Below are 19,437 nucleotides of genomic sequence, written 5' to 3'. Positions count from 1 at the left end.
GGTGGTTTTTTTCCCCTGATACTTTATACCTTCTTAAACTTTCTAATTTTTCTATAGTAAGCGTGTATCACTATTTTTAAAAATTGGGAAAGTGTTAAGGAAAAGAACAGCTTCATCTTCAAGTCACTATCACAATCTGCTTTAATGGGTGGTTCTCTGCTCAAGCTCGCTCTTGAATCACTGGGATCATTTCTACAAACAGCCAAATGTAAATCCCACCCTAAGCCCAGCAAACTGAATACGGAAGAGCCAAGACTTTTTCAAGCTCCACACGTGACTCTACGTGCCACCAACGTTGAAAGCTGTTCACGCTTTATAGACAGTTCCTACTTCAGCTGCAAAAGGCGAATGTCTTTGGAGAAGACTGAAATCAAAGGTCAAAACACCACAAAGAAAAACAGAGTATTCTTTTGGAATGAGCCCCAAATCTAGAGAAATTACTGATTCCAGTGAGAATGTCAGTAATTCCTAGAGCGAGCAGGCGAAAAGAAACCTCAACAGGAACTGCCGAGATGCATGCAGTGAGTGAGGTGGCAGGTGAAGCCCAGCGGAGCTGAAGGGCTGGGTGGACAGGCCAGGGCTGTTTCCTTGGGATTCTAGAATAAAGGGCAGTTCTGCACAGGTGCACCTCGGGTCGCAGGGGTGCCTGGATCTCAGTGGCCACGCCAGCAAGTGAGGACAAGGCGGGGCCAGATCCCTCGGGGCTCAGCCACATGCACAGCTGCCCAGAGATCACCTGCAGCTCCCCAAGCGCAGGCTCGCACACCTGTTCCCACCTGCTCAGTTCTGGTGCCCACGCCATCTGTCCTACAGGGAAAGCCAGGCACCAGCCCACGAGCCCCTCTGCTCCCCAACTCGGGGCCCAGGCCACCTGGAGCCTCCTCTGAAGAGCCTGGCCAGTGGCGAATTCCCCAAGTCCTTCCCAAGCCCAAGCGACGGTGGACGTCATCCACAGTGGTCAACATCCTCCTCAAGTCCAGTTTCCATTATACCAGCTGGAAACTCCAAGCTAGGAAAGCGAGGGGAGACGTCCAAATCTTCATTCCATACGCGTATTCACCCCTGTTCCGGAAAGCATATTTAAAGAGAAGAAAATCAGCCCATACAGGAGAAGTGATCTGTGTGGTTCAAAAAGCCCAGCAGGAATGTCAGGTTTCCTGGACCCGACCCTAAGCCTCTACTAAGCGCAGTGCCCCATACAGAGGGTCTTCTAAGACCTCCAGCTGGGCTCCCAATCAATGGCCTTGTCTCCACGAAACAATTCCTTCTAAAACACACCCTTGTTTTTAGGAATTAAACCCAAAATTCCCATAATAACAGTCTGGCAATAGTATAAACTTTTCGTTATGCTTAAATAGCTTAAAATCTATATGCGCAAACATTAGTAAAGATTAAAAGACAACTCAATGGAAAGAAAATACTGTATAAGCTGAAATAATTCAAAACTTCCTAAATTAGTCAAAATAGCAAAATGGACGAGGGGGTGAAATGAAAAACCACTACAGCCCACAGAACAGCTGAAAGAAAAAAAACCAACAACAATAGAAACAGTTCAGTATTTGTTCTAACTTCTATGTCTCCTTTCCAAGGTTTATATTTAAATACAGAAAAGCAAAACTCTCTGAAAAATCCATTATCTTTATCACCTCTCCTCAAAAACAACCCCCCCCAAAAATCTTCCTATTCACCCTTGAGAAATTCACTTAATACCCACCGCCCACATACCCGGGGGGTTGACCAACCTCACAAAACCAGGTCAAAACCACTCAGAAGCTCCCCAAACTTGATTTCAGTTTCAGGTTCCCGAGTTAAACTTGAAACAACACAGCAGTAATTTGCATATTCCTTCCAAGCACACTCAAAGGACAGCCCCAGGACCAGAGCTGTCAGGATGAACTGGGATCCAGGCTCTACCGGCTGCTGCTGGTCTTCTCTGGGAGGTGGGAGTCTGCCCAGAGCACCAAAGAACATGGCAAAAAATGAAATCTCAAACCACCAGCTCACTAATGCTCACCAGGCACCTTTCATGGTGCTCAGTATTTGGTGGGCACAGTATTCTATAGACAGCAACTCCACACTCCTTCCGACGGCCCTGGTTTCCAGTGTTCAGCCCGCTCTGGGGCATACAGTCATGGGATGTATCTTACCCTGGGGTCCAGAAAACATGGTCACCGCAGGCCAGAAGACTTATATTTGAGTCCTGAGAATCAGACAAGTGAATAACTTATTTTTAATAAAACAATTTTCAATGGTGGCCCACACACAGTCAATAGACCAAGGCCAATCCATGACACATTTGTAACCCGTTCCTTTACAAAATGAGGAAAATGAACATACGTAGGTCACACAGCCAAGAGTGTGCAATCTGGTGACTGCTCTTTATTCTGACAACACATCCTTGTCACATTTTAGTGGTACTGGTAGCAGGTAGGAATTTGCTATTCTGAAGGTTCTCCCTTTAAAGATAAAAACTTGGCCACCGTATACCATTCTCAAGCTTTTAACAGTCTGTGAAATCTGGGGCCTGCTGATATTCAGGACTCCTCCTCGCTCATCCCCCTCGACCCAAAACAGGGCCCGGCAAGAGCATCTTCTCCTCATTCCCAGCAGACTTCCCAAACATCAAACCGCAACACTGCTGCTCAGCACTTCTCACTGTGAAAGGCACTTACACCACGTGAAACGAATCACAACAGCCCCACTGACTGTCCTGCTCACGTGCACTCTCGTGTGGATGACGGCAGCATGCATTTACACTGCTCAAGCGGCTTGGACAGTCTCTGAGCCGTTTCTGCACGTGCTGTGCAAGGTCAGGGCTCAGATCCGTCATCCACTGCTGCAGAACCCTGTTACCACAAACTCGGCAGCTTCAATCTCCCCACGCTGACTAGCACGCATTATCTATGGACCTGGAGCCTGGCGTGCTTAGCCAGGTCATCTCTAGGTTACAAGCCAGGTGTCAAGTCTCATCCAAAGCCTGAGTGGATCTAAGGGTTCACCCCATTCGTCAACAGAATTCAATCACGGTGGCTCTAGGACCAAAGGCCTTGCCTTCCTGCTGGCTGTCACCCAGAGACCACCCTAGTTCCTAGGTGTCATCCACAGCTCCCTGCCAACAAGGCCACTTGCTTCCTCAAAGCCAGCAAAGGAGGAGTCTGTGGAGTTTTTATTTTGTTGGTATTTTTGGTGTTGACTTGCAATATTATATTAGTCTCAGGTGTCCAACATAGTAATTTGATATTTTTACAGATTATACTCCAGACAAAGTTATTATAACGTACTGGCTATATTCCCTGTGCTGTACATTACATCCTTGTAACTTATTAATTTTATACCTAGTAGTTTGTACCTCTTAACCTCCTTCACCTATTCTGCCCCTCCCACCACCCCTCTCCCCACCCCTCTCCCCTCTGATCACCACTAATCTGTTCTCTGTATCCGTGAGTCTGTCTCTGCTGTTTTCACTTACATGTGGAATCTAAAAAACAAGCAAACAAACAATTAAAACAGGAGAACTCTGTATTTATATAACAATAATGATGGTGATGATAGAACAGCTTTTTTATTAGGAACAAACTGGCATAAATTCCAGTGGCTATTAAAGTGCCTACCACAGAGCTCAGTGCTAAATAAATATTTGTTGAAATGATCCATTAATGCTCCTCATTAGATGAGGTTCCTTGAAAACAGGGACAACGGGTGTTCTGCATAATACCAAAGGAAGGAATATCTTGCTTACCAGCAGAAGGCATGCAAAAATATTTGTGGGATAACTTAAAATGTGCAAAGAATTCCAAGATGAAGGAAATGAATGAGGGCTGGAATGTGAAGGAAGCTAGAATCTGAAGACAAATACATGTGAACAGGCCAAAGCAAGAGAGAATTCCCAGTAAGTGCAAAGTGGGAACAAGCATATCATCTGCCTACCAGTCTCTCTTTGCTGCTGTAACAAATTTCCATAAATGTAACAAATGACCATAAACCACAGTGGCTTAAAACAGCCCTCATTCACTACCTCACAATTCAGCAGATCGGAAGTCTGAAATCTGCCTTGTCAGCCAGCCTCCGTTGCTTTCTGGAGGCTCCAGGGAGGATCCCGTGGCCTCTCCCAGCTTGGGGAAACCGCCCGTGCCGCTTGGCTCTGGCCCCTTCTCCTGTCTGCAAAGCCAGCCCTGGCCGGCTGAACCTTCCTCACAAGGCCGTCTTTTCTGACACCTCTGTCTCCCTCCTCCCCACTGAAGGACCCCCACGATGCCAGACCCCACAGATAAGCCAGGATCATCTCTCATCTCAAGATCCTGATTTTAACCACATCTGCAAAGTCCCTTTTGCCACGAGAGGTAACACATTCACAGGTTCCAGGGACGAGGACATGGACACCCTGGGGTGGGGTGGGAGCATTACTCTGCCCATCATAGTCTGTTTATGCAACAGTAAAGAAAAACACCAGCCTGGAGTAAAACACTGGTGAGGGAATGCAGAAGGAAGCTAAATTAAAGCAACCCTAGCAGACGGTGAGATCCGGAAGAAGGAACGAAAGCTCGGCATCCCTGTGCTGACAGTCGCCGGCGCCGAGGCTCAGGTCACTTTATCACTCTGGGTGTTGGTCATCTCTAAAGTGAAGCAATCCCTGCCCTGCCTGCATCCCAGAATACCATGTAGAACAACGGAAATGCTTTTTACATGCTTTGAGAACTACAAATTAATATACAAATGTAAGATATTATGGCTAATATCACAGTGAAGCAAAGTCACACATCAGCAGTGTGGGATCGTAAACCACACTGCTTCATCCCAAAAGCCCTTTGATCTTGTTGAGCAGAATCCTGAGGCTTGATTTACGTAGAAAAAAGCATTCCTTAAGTGCAAAAATCAGACTCTGCTTAACAAAATATTCACGTTGCTAGAATATATTCTTGCAATAACATCAAAACTCATAAAAATCTAAGATAATAAATATAAAGAAAGAAAGAAAGGGGGGAGAATTGAAGTATAACTGAAGTAACCTGGTTAACTTCAATCATGAAACTAAAGGGGAAAATGTTAGTTTTAATACCAGGAGGCAGGTACCACAGCACATTCTGGGCGACAGGCAAGCAGAGCAGAATACAGGGCTTCCCCGTCCACAGCTGCGTCCAGGCCAGGACGGGACACTGTGTGGCCGGGATCTCTCACCCGCGCTCCAAGCTGGCATTTTAAATGGCTTACAGGTTATTAGAACTTGAACGTCATGCTCTCACCTCACACTCAAGAGGAACAGAACTGAATTCACTCTCTTCCCCAGAGCACTGCTGTTCCTTCCCAGGGACAGCATTTCTGGCCATGGTGATACCAGCCAGCCAGCCTCCAAAAACAAAACAACCTCGAGATCTCCAACTCTCCCCTTCCTCACCACCCGCCCCCGTACCTAACTAATCACAGAGTCCCGTTGTCCCTTTGATTCTCTTTCCTTCTCCACAAGCAACGTCGTTTGCATCTACATCCTTATAATCTAGCAGGTCTTCCTGGCTCTCCTACTCAAATTCACTCTGTGCGTCTACACCATGCTGCCCTCTCCTCTCACTCTCCCCCACGCTGGGAACGTACCACACATAAGTCATGTATTATACGTGATAAATATAAGCACCAGAATTTCATAAGCGGTGTGTGTCAGGCACTACACTAGGCATTATTAAGATCATCCTATCTGATCTGCACATCACCTAGTGATGTGGGTATAATTAACTGCATTTTAAAGAAAAGGGAATTAGGGTTCAAGATTATTAAGTAACTCCCGGAAGGACGTTTTTGAAAGCAGGATTTGGGCCCAGGTTGCAGACTCACCCGAGGCGGAGCTCCACTCATGCCTCCGCTTATTTAATCAAACCCACACCCCTCAACCTGCTCTTCCAGGCCTCCCGGGACCTGCACGTCTGGACTTCCAATATACTATTTGCCATACTCCATCCACACGCCGCCCTCTCCGCGGAGCTCAGTCCCTCGCCGCCCCCCTCTCCCAATCTGACCATCCTCTGAGGCCAGCCCACGGAGCCCTCCCGACTGCACTAGTCCCCACCGCCCTCCTTTCCCTGCTACCATCTGCAAAGCCACTCCTCCTTACACTGACGGACACAGGCACACCCTCACCTCGGCACCCACACGTCTGCTTCCTTCCCTACCTACTCCGGGTCCTGTACCATGTCTTACACTCTGCACTTTACACGCTGGGGATACTACAGGGAACAAAATATTTAAAAGTATATGCTGGTTCAAATAATCGTACACCTAATATTCAAGTACAAAACAAAATCATCTGATTTTAACCTCTTATGTCTCTGTCTATAATACTGGCTCAAAAATTAGTTATCAAACCCTAAAACAAATATCCATCGTCTGGCTGACACTAACTCACCATTAGGAACTATGTTGGGAGTATTCTGTTAAACTCAAATTTGATCAGCCAAGAAGAAAAATTTGACCTGCCCCCTAGGTTATGTCATCACACAATGACAGTTCATAAATGCTTCGTCACTTGGTCTATGATTCCCTGGTGCATACATAAATATATCTGATCAAATAATTGGCAAGGTCTCCAAATGGAATAAATGTGAAAGGCTGGAAATACAGCTTTTGAGATAGAAAAGTGATAATGAAAATAGGAAGATCCTTCACGAAATACTAGACTATGAAGATTTCTACATCAAAAAGAAGAAAAAAGGAGCATATAGGGGATCCTTCAGCAGCTCAGCTTCCTACAAAGAGGCCTCACAACTAACCCTTTTAATACCATGGCATTCATAACCAGAAACTTCCAAGCTAAGTGATGCTCAATACATCTGTTGAATTAATCATACTATGGATCATTTTTATTTAAGGGAAGATCTCCTCGTGATTCAGTGACTCGTTTATTATTATCATAGCAATTAACATGCTGTAAAATTACCTGTCAAATTACTTGTCCCCCCTAGACTATCAGTTCCTTGAGAACAATATCATATCCATCTTGCTGGTGGCTATATGCCTAGCACCTAACTCAACACAGAATAAATCTCAGCAGATATTTACTGAACGAATAGATCCTCCACTATTAAACACTAAGCTCAAAATACAGATTCTTATATTTTTTAATATTTCAATCCAAAAAATAAATAACAGGAATTTTAAATCTTTCCTCACCAAAAAAACACTTCATTTGGTAAAACCTACCAGGGCAGACAGCTCAGAATTTCCACTTTAACCTTACAAATTCTAGCAAAATACAACTCATATGTGAGTTTCTTCCCAGTTTACACACTTAATTATAAATTCACTACAGTTAACAGTCACTGGTTTTATTTTTTTTTAATTCTCCTATTGGCCTTAGCTTTGAAACTGATATTAAATGACTGCACTGCTTAAATACAAGACTTTTTTGCACACAATAAACTATAATTAGTGTTCAATCCTAAAGTTATAGCACGCTCCACTCCGAACAGACTTCGCCAGGTGATCCCTTCATATTATAGATTAAGAAAAAATTAAGGCTATACAATTAATTGGTGTTAAAACCCAGCCTCTGATTCTCAGGTCCACGCTCTTTCCTCAGTTAATCGATTAATTATGTGTAATGTTAAGACATAAGGAAAAACGTTTCACCGCGTAACAGTCTTTGACCAAAGCAGGACAGGACTGAAGATGTCTTTCTCATTCCCAGTTATGCCAAACCTTTCCTCCGGGACCACAAATCACCGTAAGGAGGATTAGAGTCCAGTCCACGGCCCACAATCCTCTCACACGGGAAGGTAAGCCCGGCCCCCAGACCTGCTTTGCGCTGTAAGACACACCAGACTTCAAATCTGTTTATAGCCTGTGGCTGATTCCAAATCCCAGGGAACTTTCCGTCCTAGGCAACAGATTACCCCCACGGAGCGAGGCTGACTTTGGTGCCTTCCACATTCAATGTCCTTTCCCCATATTGGAGTACTCTCACTTATCTAGTTAGCACTGTGAAGAGAGGTCCATTCTAGTCATGGGGCAAACGCCCTATTCCATGCCAGACTTCTTTTCTATTCCGTAGGAATAACTCTTCCAACCTGGCAGCAAAGGTAAATACCCTGCCCAAATCAATGCAGCTCCTAAGTAGCTAAGCAGTAACTCAAACCCACGCTGGCCAAGAAATCCAACTCTCCTTCCACTTGTCCCAACACAGAGTCCCAGCATCCAGGGAGTTCGCAAGATAAGTCATCAACGAATTAATTAACGGTATGACCTAAATGACAGCAAAGAAAATAAAATGAGGGGCATATAACGTAGCGATTAATACAGGCTTATTTTACTACTATAATCCATATCTTTCCACAATTGCAAAAACAAACAAAAAAAAACTCTTGAATATGCTTTATTTTTCAAATTTGACACACAATCTATTTACCTCTCCTTAGAATTGAATTCTAGTTATAAACTTGATAGAAAATAAAATTACTGGGATTTATGTTTCACCTCTGCCTTTGCAAACAAGGACGGGAGTGACCTTTGGGCAATCTGTTTAACCTCTTCGTTCCTCAGGGGTGACAAGAAAGCCGCCTCAGAGGAGGGCTCCCTTGCTCCAGAAAGGAAACAGGCGTAAAGCCCACTAAGCGGTGCCTGGCTCAGAGTGAATGCTCAGCACACCTTAATTACTGTCATCCACCCACCATCACCGCCATTGTCACCACCCAGAACATGAGTGTCACAGGAGGCTCATTTTTGTCTGTTCTGTTCACTGTCGTATCCCCAGTGCCTGACACATCGTTGGCACTCAAACATCCATCGACCGAATTAATCATGAGCACTAGTACTTCTATTACTAAGTACAGGATGATCTGCCCCCAAATGTAATTGCCTCCAAGAGAAAAGATTGATTAAGCAAAAAACAAAAACAAAAAAAACCTCACGAAATTGCTACTGGAAATTTGGGGGATATGAAATAGAGAACCGCTCTCAGCCCGAATGCAAGGCTTCCTGGAGGAGAGAAGAGAGGAGGCTCCTCTCAAGTCAAGGAAGCATCTCTTCAGACTAAACTACCACCCGGAGAAAAGGCAAGTGCAAAGTATCCGTTAAGAGCACTCTGCAGGCCAAAAGATTTTCCAGCTTACATGACGGGGTACAAGAGTCTAGAACAGGAGACTTCTTAGTCTCCTCAGGAATCTGGGCCTCGACAGCAAGGACGAACCCCACTCTGCAGAGAGGAAAGAAGCACAGCAAGTGATCCCGGAGCTGTAACTCCAGTCCACATGCAGGTGGAGAAGGGCCCCCGGGGCCCCCGCCCGCCTCTCTCCACCACCCGGAGACCTTGCTGTCCCTGTGCACCCTGGGCCGCGGGCAAGCTCTGCAGCCACAGGCTCCAACCAGACCGCCCCCACCCAAGCTGCAGCCCCGGCCCGCTTCTGAGGGCCCACGAAGTGGCTGCTGGCTCCTGACCCTCCACCGGGAGGTCTGCGGGCAGGGAAGCCACTCTGCTCCCCCATGTCCATTCCTTACCGTAAAACCCTCAGAGAACTGGGAAGAACGCTGGGCAAAGGAGCCACCAGGGGTCTTCAGCAGGCTTCAGAGAGCAGCCCTCTGCCCCCCTTCCCCACCCTCACCCCAGACTTCTCCTACGACACACTCCTATTAACACAGTGATGTTAATATCACCTAACCAGCATGGTAAAGCACTAATCAAAAAGCAGCCTTTAAAAACAACCTGCTTCTCAAGAGCAGTGAACTTGTGCAGTTTGCCAACAATCTGGCCAACAGAGCTAGTCCGACTTGACACAGGAGAGAAGGTCCTGAGAAAAGACTAGTGCAGGAGGTTCTCAGGCAAGTCTGAAGTTCTCCAAATCTCAGTTTCCTTGCTCAGTATAGGGAGGACAGTGAAAATACCTACCACCCGCAGTTAAACGAGATAATTTATATAAAATGCTGGGCACACTGCCTGGCCCGCAGCAATCATTCTATCAATGTCAGTGAATTTTTTCTGTGCCCTCCCCCCAATAATTATCTACCAAGTGTCCAGAATCCTGGTTAAAGGCAAACATTTTGCCTCACTCCTTAAGCCTGATTCTTTACATGGAATCACAGCCAAATAATTCCAGTTTAGTGGAAACCTCTAACAAAAGTTGAGGAAAGGCTGCTTCAAAGGACAGGCAAGTTGAGAACTCCACACCTCAAAGAAAGCCGTTCAAGATCACAAGGACAATTAGCAGCTCTTCTAGTTCATCTCAGCGGTCAGGTGGTAACTAATAAAACTCCCCTCGACTTCAGCCCTGGAGTCCCGAAGCCCCACATGGAGACAGAAGCACTGGGCTTTCGCGCGCAACGGGGAGACAGGCCGTGCTCAGAAGTCTGCAGGCTCCGGAGGCAACTCTAGCTCGGGACAGCATACGCCTCCAACGAAGCGAGCGTCCGAGTTCTCTAAGGAATGGCCTAACGTGAACCCCCTTCTCTAGTCCCTGTATTTTATTAATTTTCCTTTGTAAGTTAAATACTGAAGACTCCTATTTAATTGCCTCTCAATCTTTTCAAACTGCAAATATTTTGTCAAAATAAGATGTTAAATGTTATAAAAGTTAACATAAAGTCACCTTTTCCTTAAATACTGAAATAGATTTGATTGCTTTTCAGGTGTAATTTATTATTATTCAATTTTACAGAACACCATGCTACACATTTCACTACCATAGACTCCTTTACCCCAATTTTTCTGGCTCAAAGCAGCCCCTTTGCTGTTGCCAGTGAAGGACAGTGTTGATCAGTCCTAGCTCCAGTGCTAACCGGCTGTGTGACCTGGGAAATCACACCTTCTCAGTCACCCTTCCTCCTCCACACAATGATGGTTATTTAACTCCAGTACTAAGATCTCAACGCGCACGCCAACGGAATATTTATTTTTAATTCAATGGTTAACATGAGTACAAAAACAGTAGGAAATCTATCATACAAAACTGGATACGTTACTTTTTTTCCCTGAAATGGGTATTTTCTAAATCCTTTAAATCTGAAGTTACAACCAATCATTTTATCTCCTAAATTGCAACTATGTTGGGTATATACTGTCCAATTCCCCGACAGTACCCTGAAATGCCTTGCTTCTACCCAACCAACAACTGCATTCTGTTCTCATTTCTACAGACTTCTACAACTTTCAGGCAAGTTTTTCTGCAAGATAATAAACATCAGTAAGTAAAGACTTAATTATGAAGTATTTTGAGTACCTAACCTTCACCAGCTATGCTAGACATAGGGGATAAGTGATTAAGACACTTTTTTCCTAAACCCAAGGAGTCACAGTCCTGTAAAGACATAGCACTGTGCCATCTCTCCCATCCCTCTCCCAGGCAGACATCACTAATCTATCACGCGCCTCTGCCTTGAACTGCACACAGCTTTGGCTCCGTGATTCCATGTAGCCATTACCAATCAAACAGGCTTATTTTAATAGACTTCATCACATTTCACTAAATCTCCATCTACACAAGTGATGATTCTGATGCCGATACTGGAATGCAGAAATTTGCAGGACACCAAATATGGATTAGAAAGTAAAACCAGAAGATGTAATATCCCCGTCATCTATTATGATCCCACTGAAGCATTATTTAAAAGGGTTAAGGAAAACTGTGGAAAGAATGGTACTTCCTGCCAATTCTCAATTACCATTTTCCAGCATCTTAAATTAATTCTTAAATGAAGACGATAAAGCCTGTGAGAGCCACCTGAGTCTAGGGAATCTGGGTATCTGTCTTAAACATGCTCTCTTTAAAGGCTATGGTTGTCTGATGGCAGCTAGAACATGCTCAAAAGAAAATAATTAAATTAGTGAAAATAAAAAATAAGGCCATAAAAATAAAATTCTGAAACAAAATATTACGGCTTAAATAATCTGCCTGACAGCTCAAAGGGTCCATCTCTTTCCTCTACGCAAGACTTGGTAAAAATGCGTTGTCTTCCAACAGCAGACAAATTAACTCTTCTTGACCAGGACTAACTTGCCAACCATTTAAAGATAAACGCTTTGCCTTCCATGTGTCACGGTGCAGAACTCTGGACTTGGTGCTTGCTTAGATGTCTGACCACAGCTAAAGTGCTTCCTAAGGAAAACCTAGGCTACTTGCAGGTGTGGAGGACTTCAACATGTCAGTTCTTCCATATTTAAAGCACCAATATTAATTTCGTACCAAGGACACCTGACAAGGTAATCTACAGTTCCAACTTGCCTACGCTCCTGGCAGAGACGAGCTTGATGTAACAGATATCAGAAAGGGAAAAATCCACGAACGCTGACCGTTCAGTTCTCTAAAGTCTCCACCTATCGAAAAGTGTGCTCCCACAGTCCGTCGGGGTAACAAGAGCGTCCTGAGGAGATGACTCGATCGAGCTCATTGTGCGTCACGTTGTTCTGTGTCCCCCTGAGAGTTTAGTACTAACAAAGCTCCACGTGCCCACCCACTCTGCCTCGACGGTCAGGAAGCTCAAAGCTGAATTTCATGCCCACCTGGCAGCCGTCCTCAGTGCTGGGGACACTACCTCCATCTTTCTACAGCCTTCACTGCAGACTCCTATTTTTTTCATTCTTCTTAGGATGGTCCAACGCTGTGTTTTTTTATTGAAGCCACCTCAGAATCTTTTTGGAAATAAGCTAGGGGTACAAAATGTAATAAATTCTCTTTCCTCCCATTATTACTGTGTTTGGTCCTCATGGCCCCCCAAACTCTCCCCTCTCTGCACTCCTGTACACGCTGTTCTCCCCAAACACAGTCCTTGCTACTGCCAGCATTCAGTGAGGTTGGATGAACCAGGCATGTGGCCCCTAACATATATGTAAAATACGGATTTTGACATGTGCATTAAGTCCCTCAAAAACTGTGAGATCCTGGAGGGCAGAAGAGTACAGCTTACGTAGGCTCTTGCTCCCAGCAGCCTCAATGCAAGCCTTGCACCCTGCAGACACACAGTAGAGACAAGTTCTGTTCATGGGAAGAGTAAGTCAACACTTTGGAAGCCCACTAGGTGAAGCCACATGGGAGGTAGTAAGCTCAAAAGAAGGTTTCTACCCTAAAGGAGTTAACAAACCAAAGAACTAAGCTATGTAAACTACCTATGTAGCCAACATGGATTGCACATCTGTAAATACAGAGAATTGAAAATACAAAGCCTGGAATGGTTGCATTTGGCTGAGGCTCTTAGCTGAGTTAAAAGGAGTAAGACTTGTGGGGGCATTCAGGCGCAAAATAATGACCCCACGGAGGCACAAGGCAGCAATATTCAGGGACCAGCAAGAACATTTCCCCGGGTGTAGCAAAGAGCAAGCACAATTAGACCATGAGGTGAGCCCTGGGGGTGGCTGGCGGAGGGCCCTGCAGCGGCAATGCAGAGCACATTTCACAGTAGTTGTGAAATGATTCACAACTACTGTCAGGAAGAGACAGGAGCAAGAAAGCTGGAGTGACCGCTGACAGTGAGCACTAGAGATGCACAGCACACAGGCACCCTGGCTACCTGCACGCCTTCTCAAGGGCCAGCGGGGGACAACCCATGCAAGAGCCCATCTCAGCACAAAGGCCACGACAGCCCTAAGGGCCAGAGCAGCGGTTTCAACCTCACCTTGAATCTGAGACCTCTTCTTAGAGTGAAACAATCCCTCTCTCTCCCCTACTCCCCCTGCCTCTCTCCCTCTCTCCCTCTCTCCCTCTCTCTCTCTCACACACACACGCACACACACGCACACACACACAGAGCTGTAACTTAATGTGGGTGGCTTACCAGAGGCAGTATAACAAAATGGCTTAGAGCAACTCTTGGGTTCAGATCTCAGCCCTGACACTCAGGAGGTGTGCGCCCTCAGGGAACATACTTAACCTTACTTACTAAGCCAGGTGTAAAATGGGGACAAAAACTGTACTTGCCTCTTACATAGGAATATATAAAATGTTCAGCGGAGTGAGTAGCTCAACAAGCTCTCACCCAACACGACTAAGAAACTGGACGGCAGGTATGGCTCTCCAGACCCTTTGCATTAACCTCACAGCACTCCGAGACCCTCGATACCCACGGCGGGAGCCACTGTGCTGGGAGATAAATGTGAAGCAGAGCAGTAAACTCCACCAGCAGGGATTTACGTGGCAACCAGAGTTCAGCACTGTGCCAGGGGCTGCAGAAGCCAGCACAACACCCAGCAAGTGAGGGGACAATGCACTGGGTGGGGTTGTAGGGAAGTGGGAGATACTGGTGCAGAGGTTAGAAGGAGCCTGACCCTCAAGCAGGGGTTTTAAGGTGGAAATGAAGTGGGGAGCCAAAACTGTCTGTCCAGGGAGTAGCTTAGGAAGACAGCCTGGAGGAGGCCATTCAGCACCAACCCGACCACTGCACTCCCGGCCCGAAATAAGGTTTCCCTTCTAACCTGCATGGATTCACGCTGCTGGCACTTCAGTAGGCATAAGCCACACCAACAGAGTTACACGAACAGTTTAACTAACTTCTCCATAATATTGAAAGTATGCAGGCACTTGACTGAATTTGAGGGTCTCTTACTCAGCCTCAGATCTCTGTCCCTCCCACCCACCCCTCCCACCAGTTTTCAAACCCGCGTTTATTGTAATTACCTTAAACACAGCACGATGCATGAGTAACTAGGAAGTAATCAGGTATCCAGCAGTTACAGCTGTCTAACGCCCTTTGACTGTACGTCCAGACAGTTTCTAACCTCTTTTCTCCTGCCACAGAGTCTGAGAGCAGTGTGAATCCCAACTGGACACTTCCTAGCGCTTTGACCGCGGGCCTCGGTTTCCCCATCTGTGCAGAGGAGATCATAAAAGCACCGCCTCAAAGAGCAGCTGGGAAAACTAAATGAGGTCCTATCAGCCAAGTGACCGCGCGTAATAAGCACAGCCTGCGTGCGCATTAGGATTATCACCTTTATTCACCCCATCACTTCCTGAGCACCGGGTGACGGCACCGCCACCGCCCGGGGGGACCCGAGAGGCCCGGCCCCGGCGCCGCCCGCCCCTCGCGGGCCGGGCTCCGGACACTCCTGAGGGTCTCGGGCAGGGAGGGGACCCGGCCCGAGCCCGGACCAGCCTGCCCCACGTCCAGGTGCGGCCGCGGTCTCGGAAGTTCCTGCGAGGTGGGCTTTTAATGTGTAAGAAAACACAAAACAGGAAAACATTTCCTGGTCTGTGACTGCACAGCACCGCTCCCTCTTACTTCCTCCGCGACCTGGGACCCGGGCGAGGGGACCGGGCAGCAAGGGAGCCCCCGCGCGCGGGCACCGGCCTTCCCGCGGCCCGCGCCCCCGGCGCCCCCGCGGCCGCCCCCCCGCGACGCCCCGAGAGCACACGTGCCCGCGGCCCCCGCCCCCGCTCACCTGGCCCGTGATGCCCGTGATGAGCGCCACCTTCCTGGGCTTGCCCGTCTCGCCGTCCCCGGAGCCGCGGGCGCTGGGGCAGCCCGCCGCTGCCTGGGCCATGTCCGCGCGCGCTGAAGAGAGGCGCCGACCGACGGGGGTGTGCCGCGCGAGCCTCCTCGCCGGCTGCAAGGACCAGCCCCGCGCCACCCGCCGCCGCACTCTGACAGGGCCGCCTGGGAGGCCGGCGGGGCGGGCCGTGGGCGGGGCGGCCGGCCTGCGGCCTGGCGGGCGCAGCGTCAGCCGCATCACCCCGCGACGCACCGCCGCGCCGGCGGCAGGCCCCGCCCTCCCCGCCGGCGGCCTCACAACCAGAGCAGGCCCCGCCCACTGCCGGCGGCGCGCGAGCCGGGCGGGGCGGGGCTTGTAGGCGGCGCCTGCGCGTGAAGGGCGGGGCGTCGGGCGGGCCTGCGCGGGCTTGTCCAGATCCTCAGGAGAGGCTGGGATGCCAGGTCTTTGCGCCAGGCATGCTCCTTGCAAGGGCTGGCAGTGGACGGGGCGGGCCGTCGGCGGCCTGACTTCACCATCTCACGCTGCACGTCTTCCCCTCCACCCTCCCGAATCTCCCAGGAATCGTCACACTATCCGAGGATGCTGGGAAGAAGTAAGGGCAGACCTTTCCCTTAGGAGAAAGCCCTGAATCCCGTCCGAATCTAGGGGTCACGGACCCTGGGTCATCGGCTTTGATAAGTAATTCCTGGAAACCTGCTGCAATGCCCTTTGAGGAGTCTGGTTCTCTGTTTCCTGAAGGGCACTAGCGTCACAAGGCCCCTGAATGGGGTCACGGATAGGGGAAATGACCGGCCTCACGCCTAACCTGCATTCTGACTCTTCTCGCGTTTTTCTGAGGCTTGGAACCAGGCACGAGATTCCAAGTAACTCGATTCAAAATGCTGTAGTCAGAGGACTGGCAGAGCAAGACGAAAGTCTCTGGTCCCACCCATGTGCAGCAGAAGGAAATGTTGAAAAGACTGCACAGGTCAGTAAACCTGGACATGCCGAATTTCAAAAAGTAATTCAGATGCAAGGTGGCGTCCTAGCTTGATGTCTGTCGAATTTGGCTTCCGTGTGGCAGCTCCACGTAGGGCAGGGAGAGATGAGGAGCTGACTCAGACGCTGGCAGGGTAGCAGGTGTGTGTACCTAAGCATTGGCCGGAACCAGGGAGGAGAGAGGAACTTCCTTGTCCCCACTGCTCTGCTTCTCTGCCCTGTACATATTCCTCTCCCCAACGGATCAGCACAGACGAGCGCTTGAAATCACAAACTGAGTGACTAGGAGGTGCCCAACCTAACCTGCAAGACCCTTACAGACTTGGGACTTCCCTGGCGGTCCAGTGGTCAAGACTCCGCTGTTCCACTGCAGGCGGGGACGCGGGTTCGATCCCTGGTGGGGGAACTAGGATCCCGCATGCGGGCAGGGCCCGTACAAAAAATGGGGGTGGGGGGGGAAGACCCTTACAGCCTTCAAATCCCAAAATAGAAAAGCTCAGGATTTCTTTAAAAATCTCTCTGTCCCCTAAGCATGTCAGCAATATGCCTTAGCTTTATGGATAGACTTGTTTCTGGATTCACTTGCCTCTCCCCTGTCTGTTCCATTCAGAGAATGACTAAAGGAAGGTCTGTTACTAGCCCCAGCAGAGGGCTGCATCAGTGGTGAACAGAGAGGCCCTGAGGCAGAGGAGAGGAAACCCTCTCACTAGGGGAACTCGCTATAACCAAGAAATGTCTTTGAAATCTACTAGATTCTATTAAAAACTTATGTTTGTTTTAATATAAATATGCTTTGAATTAATTTGCAGATAAATTATTTAACATTCCCCCAAATTGCTGAAAAAATGGATCCTTAGGGAGGACGTGCCAAGTTCATCTGGCAGCCGAGACCTCCGATCACACTGCTGGCCTGTCCTGGTAAGAAGCATGACAGTGGAAGACCCATGGAAAGAAAATCAATTATATTTTAGGGCCTGCAAATAAAATAATTACAAAATATTGAGGGAAATGGTAGTTCAGAGATACAGTGGGAGGTTTAAAAAGAAGGATATTTCTCTAGAAAAATTCTCTGAAGAAAGGTGATGAGACAGGAAGACAGGAGTACAGCCGTTTTGGAAAAGGACCGGGGAATGGCCTTGAGTTAGTGGGCTTGACAGGCCCAGTAAAACAAAGCACCTAAAGGCCTGGCCTTCTGAGACAATAACCAGAGACCCACAGGAGTAGAAGATTATCTCTGTTCCACTGATGAACGTACATAGTTTCCAAAGAACAAAAGCAGGACTGTAAAACCGACACCTAGCAGAACCACCGAACTGCCAGTTCCCTGAAAGATATAGATAAAGGCCTGACACACATTCCTAAGTTGTTTTTGCAGGAAGCAGACGAAAACTGCTGACTACAAGCATGTGGACCCCAGACCTATTGAAACCAGATGGTTGATGATGCTCGAAACTTCACCTTGACGCCAGCGAATCGGAGACCTGGGCACAAGCTCATCAGGCTCCTGCATCCCCTCCCTCACGTGGCCTTTAAAACCCCTTCCCTGAAAGTCCTCGGGGAGCTGGCATTCTTTCATACCTTCTCCCTGGTGCACCAGCTCTCCTTCCAATAAAAAGCTTTGCTCGCCTAGGAGTCTTGTGGGAGTGACACTCATTTCTATGGTCTTGCTGTCCCAGAATCTGGAGAGGGCCCGAGAACAGTGGTAGAGCAGTATATTGGTTTGCTGAGGCTGCCACAGATTGAGAGCTTAAACAACAGAATTTTGTTTCCTCACGGTTCTGGAGGCTGGAAGTCCAAGATCAGGTGTTAGCAGGGTTGGTTCCTTCTGCAGCCTCTCTCCTTGGCTTAGAGGCGGCTACCTCCGGGTAACAAGTGTCAGAATTGAGTTACGCTGGGACTTCCCTGGCGGTCCAGTGGTTAAGACACCACGCTTCCACTGCAGGGGGCGTGGGGTCAATCCCTGGCCAAAAAAAAAAAAATTGAGTTGCGTTGTTAGGACACACCCAGCTGATGTCGGAGGGTTGCTCCTTGGTGGTATGGGAAACCCTCCCCGAAACACATTGGAATTGTGTCCAGAACCTTATAACATGTCATCTAAGAATGGTGATTGCAGTTGGTAAAAAGCTGTTGCCAAGGTCACATAGCTAGTAGCTGGTTATGGTAAAAATCATGATCGGCTCTTCCAACTCCATTCCATATTCTATTGGGAAAACTGAAGCGCTAAAGCCCACATTTCCCAGGTTATGTTGCATCCAGAGTTTTAGAAATTGAGTTCCACCAATCAGACTGTGACAGGTGGAAAGGAAACAGGCACCATCTTTCTCCTGCTGGTCACATAGTAGAAAAGTTTTCGGCAGCTAGGTTCCAAGTTTAGGTCTGTCACAAGTTGCATGAGTACCGGAGCCGGTCAGGGTGGTGGCGGCAGCAGCTTCCTAAATTCTGGCTTGGAGTTCTGGGGGTGTGCCCTTGACATCAGCAGCCCAGTGATAACCCTCTAGCTTCTCTTCCTCCACTCCTTACAAAGTTTTTTTTTTTTCTAAACCACGGTTTTTATTGAAATCATTGTAGATTAAAATGTATTTGTAAGAAATAATGCAGTGACATGCCATGTACCCTTTAACCAATTTCCCCCACGGTCACATGCTCAAAAACTACAGTGCAACATCACAAGCAAGATATTGACATTGATACAATTTGCTGCTATTATGCAGATTTCCCCAGTTTTACCTGTACTCATTTGTACATACGTGTGTTTAGCTTTATGCCATTTTATCACATGTATAGGTTCGTTATCTACCACCAAGATCAAAATACAGAATATCTGGCAACACAAGGATGCCTCCTGCTGCCCTTTCACAGCCCCATCTCTCATCCCTGGAAACCACTCATCTGCCCTTTACTTCTCAAGTTTTGTCACTTCAAAAAGTATTATAAATGGACTCATACAGCTTGCAGTCTTTGGGAACTGGCTTTTTTCACTGAGCCTAAGTTTCCTGGGGGTCCATCCCAGCCGTGTGTATCAGCAGCCCATCCCTTTTTATTGTTGAGTAGCAATCCATGGTGTGGAT

At 47.7% G+C, this 19,437-nt stretch overlaps 1 protein-coding gene and 1 long non-coding RNA gene across 5 annotated transcripts in view; one reads left to right on the top strand and one right to left on the bottom strand.

Annotated features, from left to right (window-relative positions):
• GMDS (GDP-mannose 4,6-dehydratase) overlaps nucleotides 1-15,598 on the bottom strand; it is a 489,935-nt gene extending 474,337 nt beyond the window's left edge. For 2 of the 4 annotated variants that reach the window (XM_082345680.1, XM_082345678.1), the window contains exon 1: nucleotides 15,341-15,589. In XM_082345680.1, coding sequence (XP_082201806.1) covers nucleotides 15,341-15,442 — 102 coding nt within the window. In that variant the 5' untranslated portion in view covers nucleotides 15,443-15,589. Of the gene's footprint in view, nucleotides 1-15,340 lie in introns of all 4 variants that reach the window. The other 2 variants (XM_082345679.1, XM_082345677.1) reach the window with 2 other exon arrangements.
• On the top strand, nucleotides 1,070-18,001 carry LOC309607295. Its single transcript, XR_014232356.1, has 4 exons — nucleotides 1,070-15,100; nucleotides 15,950-16,358; nucleotides 17,179-17,287; nucleotides 17,745-18,001. It is a non-coding gene; the product is annotated as an uncharacterized lncRNA (long non-coding RNA).
• The last annotated feature ends 1,436 nt before the right edge of the window (nucleotides 18,002-19,437 follow it).

This window comes from Balaenoptera borealis (genome assembly GCF_965194805.1).
Source record: "Balaenoptera borealis genome assembly, chromosome: 12".
NCBI lineage: Eukaryota > Metazoa > Chordata > Mammalia > Artiodactyla > Balaenopteridae > Balaenoptera > Balaenoptera borealis.
Note: the sequence above shows the minus strand (reverse complement) of the source record. Positions and strands in the feature narration are given on the sequence as shown.